Below are 9,256 nucleotides of genomic sequence, written 5' to 3'. Positions count from 1 at the left end.
TTCCTGCCTTCCTCGCTGGTCTTCCCTCACCCTTGTGCAACAGTTGTGGTCTCATGCTTGCCACCTTTTGCTGGCCCCTGAGGCCTCTTCTGACTTCTTCTGACTCAGGCCAGGTCTTAAACTTTTAGGGAAGCCTTCCTTGAGTCCTCTGCCATGTGATTTGGATGTCCCTCCTCTGGGCTCCCTTAACACCCTTATAAACCATGATCATGATTGGAACCCATGGCTGACCAGTTTCCTGAGGACAGGAGCCCTGTCTAGTTCTTTTGCATCTCAACACCTAACACAGTGCCTGGAACATAGAGGGTACTCAATACACACCTGCTGGATGAATGGAAAAAAGAATAAACTGAATAAACTGCTCCTACATACCAGATCAAGGTTTCTCACTCCCCGAGGTAGGGCCTCCAGTACTTGGACAATGGGCACCACCACTCCAACACAGGGATCTGTCCGGGCACCGATGACAGGACCAGGTTCCCCAGTCAAGGGGTCTATGGCTTGAGCCCCAATTGAGATTGGGACAAGACCTGTGGGAGAGAGACAGGGAAAGAAGGAAGGGGTGGTCATGGAAAGAGGTAAACATGGTGGGAAGGGAGCCGAAGGAGCCCTTAGAACCCCTTTTGCCCTTCGAGGGGTTCTGAGCTGAATTGGAGGGCTTCTTGGAGACCACAGATCCTGAGGGTGAGGTTTGGGACTGCTGGTTTTTGAAAGGATTCAATTTTCTCAGTGGGGGATAAATGACTTGTGGCCCTGTGGTTCTGGAAAAAAATAAAGTGGTTTCTGAGCACTTTATTTTGGGTCTCAGCAGCCTTAGTGGAGGTGTCAGAATGACTCCATTCCATGGCTCATGAGTAAGTAGACAGGGGGTACCCCTCCTGAGCTTTCCAGAGCTTTTTCACCCAGGGCTAAGTCACATCCCTGATCCCCCTGGGGCTTTCATGGGCCCTCAGTTCCACTTACCTTTGCCGTCAGCATCCTCCATTGAACCTGCCAGGGGTGTGGCGTCACCAGAATCCCCATCAGTCTCCATGCCCAGGATGGGCACCATGAGCCCTGAGCCCTCAGGGTCTGGAATCTCCATCCCATACAGGACTGGGACCCACAGCTCGGTCCCAGGATAGCACATCATTCCTAACATGAAGGGAGGAGGGCACAGGGTGGGGGATTTGAGGGCTAAGTGCCAGGCTCAAGAGGCTAATCCCTGACCAGAGAAGCTTCTCTCTAAAGATTGAATTTGTTTCCTTTGGGGCCTAGCTTAGCATTTTGAATTCAGTAGGAAGTGGCATCAGGACTTTTGGGAGGCTCGAGAACAATTTCCAGGCCACCCTAAAATGGTAAAAGAGAAGAGAACAAATATTCTTGAGCACCCACCATGTATTAGAAGTCTGAATTTAAGAACTCCTTATAAATTACATTTTACTTGGTCCTGTAATGGAACTTGAACTACTATTTTTATCATTTTAAGATATTAAAACAGAGGCAGAGTGACGTTTAGTAACTTGCCCAAGGCCAAAGAGTTGTTAAATGGTGGGGCAGGGCTTCAAATTTGAATCAGTTCTGATCGCAACCCTGGTTCTTTTTTGTCACATGGGCAGAAGCTTCTAGAAAGAATGACTGAGCTAAGCGCCCAGGAAGATGCCCTTCCTACTACCTTTCCTTACCCGTCCCTGTACTAGTAGAGGCAGAAGGGAGGTGGAGGAGGCAGGTGGACTCATCTCCTGAGTCTATGAATGGGCCGGTGATGGCTGTGGCTGGGATCAGGGACAAAGGGAGGCGAGGGCCCGGGCTTCAGGCCTGGCTGTGCAGCTCACAAGCTGCAGGACCCTGGTTGGGTGCATCACTGAACTTCCTGCCCCTCAGACTCTCTGGTGTAAAATGGGTTCCATAACACATTATGGTGTGGGGAGCCCTCTGAAATAACAAGAGAACACAGACTTTACAAACATAAAGTGGAAGACCCAGCGGGATTGGTGAGAGATTGAAGGGCAGAGTCCAAGCCAAGCGTTCAGGGGGTCGGGCATGAAGCCACCACATTTCTTGTCTCTTCCCCTGGTCTCATGTGCACGCAACCTGTGGGGCTGTAGCCCTGAGCCTACGAGCTGAGAGCGCTGGAGCACCAGGTGGTTCTGGGCCTGGGATTTCAGGGCCTGAGAGCCTAGGTCTCGGTCAGCAGGTACCTATTCTCCCACCGCTGGCCGCGATGCCCTCTGCCGTCCCCAGCTGCCGCTCCAGTCTCCGAGACTGCTGAAGGACATGGTGTAGACTCAAGGCCAGTGCCTGTCTCATGTCCTTGATGGCAACTTCCAGAAGCCCCTGTGTCCTTGACCCCGGCCTCTCCTGGCAGTTCCGGAGCATGGAGATCACTCTCTTCTGGGCCAGCAGCACGTTGGCATCCAGAAGGGCCTGTGATCCTCCCATGTGGGGCACTGTCCGGCCCTCCTGTTGAGAAGCTCCCTGCAGCCGGACTGTCTTCTGGCTCAGCGGCTCCTCAAAGCTGTCACCAGGAAGCATAAGGTTCCCCAAGGCATCTCGCAGCCCACCCAGTGCAAGCACCTGACCTGGAGATGGGAACCCAAGAGGGTGAGGTAGGAAGGGGACCGAGCAGATGATGGAGAGAGAGTGGGGGAGGGAGAACTGGGTCCTCCAGACCAAGGGAGGGACAGGGCTGGGGGATGAAAATTTGGGGTGGAGGAGTGTATGGGAAGAGGGACAGGGCCCAGGGTGGCAGGAGGAGGAATGCCCCTTCTTAGTTGGAAACATCCTTTGCTTTTACTGCAGAACCAGCTCGGGTCTCTTTTTTTCTCCCTGAGACACTGCGCTGGAGATGGGGAAGGGGACAGGGAAGCTAAGACTGAGAACAAAGGTGGGGTGAGAGCAGAGTGAGGATACAGGATGGAAAGATGGGTCTGGGGTAGTTTGCTGCCAGGTCCAGAACCTGGGGGTTGCTGGGGGCTGGGGGAATTGGGAAGCCAGGTCGGGCACGGAGGGCTGCCAGACACCTGTGTTTTCATCCAACCCGACTCCCAGGATCGGTGAGATGCTTCCTGTGACTGGATCCTCCATGGGGCCCCCCAACTCTAGAGGGGCCACAGTCTTGGTGAGAGGATTGCAGTATGTGCCCCCAAGAGTGAGCCACTGCCTTGTTTGAGGATGTAGAGTCACAGCCAGCACAGGCACCTCAATGCCGGTTGCGGGGTCTGTCATGAGAGCCCCCAGCTGTGATGTCCTTCTCGGCTGCAGGATGGGCAAGCGGGTGGCAGGAGGGCAGCCTGTGGCAGGACAGGTTGGGTAGGGCACGTAGGGGAGGATGGCCGCTTCTGATGTTCGGATGCTGCCTGGATGGGGAGACAGGAAGGTATTGGTACTCTTGGTACGTCAGCCCTCCCTCCCCAGCCCTGCAGAGCCTTCTTTCACCATGCAGCTTTCCTCAGCCTGCACGCTTGGCAGCAAGAATGTTACAGAGTGTTTACTCCTCTGCCTATCATTGTACCCCACCGTGCAAGGACAGAGCCCTGCTCCCTGCCTTGGATTCCTGAGAAGATCATTCCAGAGGGCCCCAGGAGTCCTGGGCTGGGTGGAAGCCACTTCGTGGTCAGGGTCTCACCAGAACTGAAGTCAGTGGTGGGCACCAGGTTAGTTCCCTGCAGATCGTACCCCAGATTGCCAGCCTCAGGCAGCACCTTCCCAGTGTCAGGGTGGATGAAGTAGCCAGGGGGTATGGACCCTGCATGGCCACTGGCTGGAAGCATCACACAGTTGGGGCCCGGGACCATCAGCTTGGTGACCGGATTCACACTGATGTCCTGGGTGCCCCCTTGAGGCCCTGCTGAGGAAGCAGGAAAGCAACTGCTCAGCCCTGCCAGTGAGGTGGAGGAGGCAGGTGAGGGGCTCCCTTGGCTGGTGCCTGGAAGGAGTTCACAAGAACCCCACCCCAACCCCAATAGCATGTGCTCCCCAAGGACAGAGCATCTTCCTTTATTTGCTGAGTGCAGGGCATGATCCCCCATTTGAGACATGGCATTGTGATATCATCATGTTGGAGGCTGGCAGTGACTGGGACTTTGGGAAATGGTGGCGATGGCCTAGGGGTCACCTGATGGGGGTGTAGACTCCCAGATCTCAGAATTCCCACAGAGAACCCAAGGGGATCCTTCTCCCCATTTTCATTTCCAGGCAAGTCCAGCATTCTCCAAATGTGGCCTTTTGCACTCATTTGTACTCTTGTCAGGCATTTGCTCTCAGGAAATGCTCCCTTATGTGTAAATCCATGCTTTGCAGCAGTGTTGCTTGTCTCCTCCCCAGTTCTTCCCATTTCTGAGGCTCCCTTTTCTGCAGCACAGCTGTTTGCCCAGGGCACAGCACAGGAAGTCCCTCTCAACTTTGGGGGATTCCACTTTGCTTTGCCCTTCTCTTCCCTGCAGGGTGTCGTAGCGGAGGGACCAAGTTTCTGCAGGGCCAGGTTTCCTGGGGGGCTCTGGTATCACGGAGCAGGACCCACCTGGCCGCAGCAGCTCTGCCCCAGTGGCGGCACCCAGGGCGCCCCAGGCTCTCAGGCGGTGGCCCTCCTGCAGCACAGCCTGGGACAAGCTGCCCAGCGTGGCATCCAGCTGGGGGATTCCCCTGCAGCGGGGACATGGGGGAGGCCCTGTCAGTGCAGTTAGGGATGGAGAGAGGACACTGCTGTGGCCAGTTCTGGGCCTGGCAGAGGCCCCCCCCCCCCCCCCAAGCCAGGTCTCACCCAGCCTGACTCAGATGCACCAGGTACACACCCGCCTGGGCTCGGCCCAGCCTGGGAGGACGTCGCCGGCCTGGAGCCCGCCTGTGCCTTCAGCAGCCGCCGAGCCACCAGGAGCGCCGAGCAGAAGGAGGCCCACTGCTCCCGCCTGGCCCCGAGGTCTTGGCGGAGGAGCCTCAGCTGCCGGCTAAGGCTTGCTGCGTACTCGGCCGCCAGACGCCCCCTGCGCCCCGCCTCCTCCTCCGCGGCCCTGGCTGCTGCCTCTGCAGCCTGGGAGCAGAGACAACCCTGCCTGCGTGCCCGGGGGGAGGGGGGCACGGACGCCGGGGGCAGCAGCCCCGGGGCTGGGCACCCACTGAGCCCCGGGAGCTCCAGAACATTCTGGGCAGGCCAGCTGCAGCGGCAAAGGGGTGAGAAGTCCCCAGGGGTGGGGGTAGTGTGTGTGTGGGGGCTAAGAGCCCCGGGGGGCCTGGGAGATGGGAGCGTGGGAAAGGGGCCACGGGGGTCGGGGGTGGGGGGGGACCCGAGAGTCACATGTAGGCCCAAGGACCAGATGGGGAGGTGTGAACACAGCTCGACCTGTTGCAGCTCCCTCGGGGGGTTCCCCAGGAGCTGGCCAGTAGAGGCTGGGGTGTGACGCCCGGCACCCCACAGCTGCCGGAGAGAACGGGCTTCGCGCAGGAGACCGAGGCAGAGGAGCCTGAGCTGCGGGAGAGGGCGGCGCTCACCTGCCAGCGCCCACCTGCCAGGCGCCCACCTGCCACCGCGCTCCGGAAGCCGCGCGGCCTCTCTCTTTGCTTTGATCGCAGCGCCCTCTGCTGCCCGTTGGTGGAGGGGGTCCCCCCTCCTGGCACCGGGGCCCTCACCCCCGGCCCCGGCCCCGTTTCCACACTTGGACTTCCAGTGTGTTCTTTTTTGCTCCCAACGCCTGCGACTTACCGGCCTGAGTTCATGCATTCCAGCGGGGCTACCGAGGACCAGGAATAGGCATCCGAGAGGCCCAGATGGCCTTAATTTTCCCTACCGTTCCAGGTGGACTTAATAGATTCCCCATCACTGATCTGAGGCCCAAAGTTTTCCTAAAATCAGCCCTAAATTTAATAAAAAAAATCTTCTATCTCCCCTCCTGTATACTTTCCCTTTCCCTTGCTTCCTTATGGATACCTGGAGGATTTCTTTAGGTTCTATATCCTGTAACTAGCTCCCTTCTGCCACGGCTCCATTTTCAAACCCGCTCACTTCTACAGCTTCTCCACTTACCTCTTCCTTCATCTGGCTGATTTTCGTTGTCACCGACAGAGACTGCCTGAGCAGGATTGAAAAGAAGCGTTCTGGGTCAAACCACTCCAGGTCTACCTGTTCCTGGGCCTCCCAGGGCCCACCTGTCAGGGGACGGGAAGCAGGATTATCCTTTTGAAATGCCAAGATGAGCACCCTCTATAGATCTTCACTGCATCTTCTTCCTGTGGATCCTCAATGGTCTAGACACAGTCTTGCCCCTAAGAGTATGGTTCTCAGATGAGCAACATCAGCCCTGCTGAGGACCTCGTTAGAAACACAGAATTCTAGGTTCCACCTCAGACCCATTGCAGCAGAAGGTCCCCAGGTAATTCATATTCCCATTTAAGACCAACTAATTCCAGGGCTGCTGAGGAACATACTCTGAGTAGCAAAGATAGAAGGTGAAACAGTTCAGTGTAGTACAGGGGTGCTTTCTGGGATTCACTCCTCTAGGTAGTACTGGACAATTTCTAACTTGGGCACTTGGTACATGGTTATATTCTTTTTCTTTTTGAAAGTTTTTATTAAAAAAATTTTTTTTGAAAGTTTTTATATAGATGTCTTTACCCCCCGTCTATACTATGTACTTCTAGAACCAGGTGGTGTCTAGCATACAGTGGCCATTCAATAAATATTTACTGAGCAAATGAATACATGAATGGGGGAGCCATGAGTAATCTAGGAACATGAAAGAAGGAAGCAGGAGCTGGCTCGTTGGATTTGGGGACACCTCTGGGATTCTAGTCCAAGTCTACACTCACCATGGTCTCCCTCAACTGTGGGGGTATCAGAGTCTTGGTGTTGTCGACCTCTCCTCACTGATGTCAACCCAGCTCTTTGGGAAGTGTAGGCATCCAGGTTGTACCCTTGCTGATGCGTCCTGAAGGTGGGGTTCGGAGTGGCCTTCCGGGCCCAGCTCAGGCTGTGACACTGAATCTACATGATATATAATGTGGTGATGTGAAGGCCAGGGAAGCATCTTCTTTGAAAACTGGGAGGAGGAAGATCCCTGCTAAGCTCCAGTTAGGGAGCACCTCATTTTCTCTTGTTTGGACCCCTCTATCTCTTTGTGGCTTTCCCCCCAATCCATCTTGTCTTCTGCCCTATTGCTAGAGTGAAAATAGGATGCGTGAGACCATCGTGGTCGGGTCTCTCAGCTCCAGCCTCTCGTCTCTGTGTTTGCACCCCTATGTTTGGTTCCCTGAGCAGGTGAATGCTGCTTCATGCATCTGTGCCCTCCCACACGGTCCTCCCTTTCTCATCCCCACTCTCCTCCCAAGCCCATTACCCTCTCAGCCCCCTACTCACCAGCCCCTTTGTGAGTACAGGGAACACGTTCTCCCACAGCTCATATCTTGAGCCCCTTCCAGGGATCACCTCTTCGCAGAAGTCTGTCCTGACCCACTGAGGAAGGACTGTCAGCTAGCTCCTTCCTTTCTGCCGCCGGACGCCCTGGACAAGCTTTCACCATAGTCCCCTAATGTTCCCTGACATTTGTTTGTTTCCTTGTCTCTATTCTGACTACTAAACTTTGACCACTGGAGGCCTGAAGGTGTACCTTTGTCACTTTTGCATCTTAACAACTATTATAATGCCTGCTGCAAATGGGCACCGGACAGCCCATTTACACGGAGTTGGAGAAGCAGTCTTGCATAGGAGGTAAGATGTCACTTGTCCAGCATTACTCACCAAGAGCATCAGGCTGAACCCCAGGAGCAGGACAGTCTCCCCCAGGACTTGTGGCCAGTCAGACCTCTTCAGGGGTCTGGGAATCTTGGCGATGCCAGTTTGGATGAGATACCTGGGAGTCGTGGAGGCGAAGGGCCCTTCTCTGAAGCACCGGCCCCCTGGTGGGAGGGTGCGGATGTACTAGATAGAGAGAGATTGTTCAGCTTTTCTCCCACTGTCTGCCAGAGGCTGGTAAGGGGACAGAGTGGGACCCCAGGTCTATCAGCATGAACCAAAGAGTCCAGGTCTTTGTGCATACCTTGGGGGAGCAGAATCTGGGTTTTCCCCCAGGAAACAAATTCGCATCAAGTAACTGAGCAACTGTATGCATGTTCTGGGGTGAGTCAGCACAGCCTCTTAGAGGCTGAGCAGATAGGGTGATCTGCTAAATCCTGTGTGTCACCAGTGGGACCACTGCTCCTGGATCAGTGGTGGCAATATATGTAGGTCACAGGGATACAAGCCTGTGTAGATGGGCTTGGAATGTGTCCCTTCAGGATGAAAGAGGGAGGAGGGAAAGAGGGGATAATGAATTAGGGAGCCGTGAGAGATGTCTAGACACTGTGAGGTCCTTGGACACAATGTTATATTCACCCTTACGATCTTCCCTTCCCTATACTTTGCATATTGGAGTGAACCCTAGGAGCCTCTAGAATTATCTGTTAGGACTCTAGGAGGCTGAAACTTTGATATGGACACCCTGAGTGTCTCCTTCCTTGAGGATCATCTGAGATGGTTATGAGGCAGTATTTTTTAAGGCTAGGGGGAAATGATGGGCCAGTGACTTAAGTGAGGCCAACCATCATGGACAAACCATCTTCCGATGCCTGTTGCTGCTCAGACGAAAGACATAGACCCCAGGCTGCTGGAACTGCTGCAGAAAGAGGTAGGGTTCTTGATTGTGGAGCCGGAACTCCTCAGGGATGGCCCGGAAGCGGCCCCAGTCAAATTTCCCCAGTGTGTTATAGAAGTGGCCTCTGGGGATAGATAAAGGAGGTAGTATATTGTCTCCTGGGAGTGGCTACAGACACAGGAGCATCTTTTCTCCAGCACCTCGATGGTGGTGGGGCTATGTCCTCTGGACACTCACAGGTCATACTCAGGGTAATGCTTATGGGTCACCAGGAAGGCAAGTGTATCATTGATTTGGAGGCAGACTGTGGGGTTTCGGATGCCTGGCTCTGGGGGCAACAGATCCCCATGGCTTGTGTTGAGGCTCGCTGACCAAGAAGAACTCCGATATCCTCCACTTGACTTTCCTGGGCAAGCAAGATATAGGACATAAGGAACAGCAGCTCATCTTTAGACAGATTCTTGCCGGTGGAGGTGGGAGAGGAGAGGTAACAGGTATCAACTGTGATGCTCACCTGCATCGTGGCCTGGGGGCCCGGGATCCCTGAGGAACAAGCCAAGGGAGTGCAGTAGCTCATGACCTGGTCTGATTAGGCCCAGGAACCCAGTCCCTGGAACAAGACAGGGATCTCCTCAACCTGCAGGGTCTAGGGAGAG

The 9,256-nt window shown here is 55.0% G+C and overlaps 1 protein-coding gene across 1 annotated transcript; it reads right to left on the bottom strand.

The window, feature by feature from the left end:
* Nucleotides 1-280: 280 nt before the first annotated feature.
* On the bottom strand, nt 281-3,927 carry LOC140625967 (uncharacterized). Its single transcript, XM_072813615.1, has 6 exons — nt 3,608-3,927; nt 3,003-3,338; nt 2,181-2,561; nt 964-1,134; nt 373-530; nt 281-292 (listed from the first exon to the last, which is right to left on the bottom strand). Exons 1-6 carry the CDS (start codon nt 3,774-3,776, stop codon nt 281-283), a joined length of 1,227 nt encoding a protein of 408 aa, XP_072669716.1. The 5' UTR covers nt 3,777-3,927.
* Between the last annotated feature and the right edge of the window lie 5,329 nt (nt 3,928-9,256).

Source organism: Canis lupus, chromosome 3 (genome assembly GCF_048164855.1).
Source record: "Canis lupus baileyi chromosome 3, mCanLup2.hap1, whole genome shotgun sequence".
Taxonomy (NCBI): Eukaryota; Metazoa; Chordata; class Mammalia; order Carnivora; family Canidae; genus Canis; species Canis lupus.
Note: the sequence above shows the minus strand (reverse complement) of the source record. Positions and strands in the feature narration are given on the sequence as shown.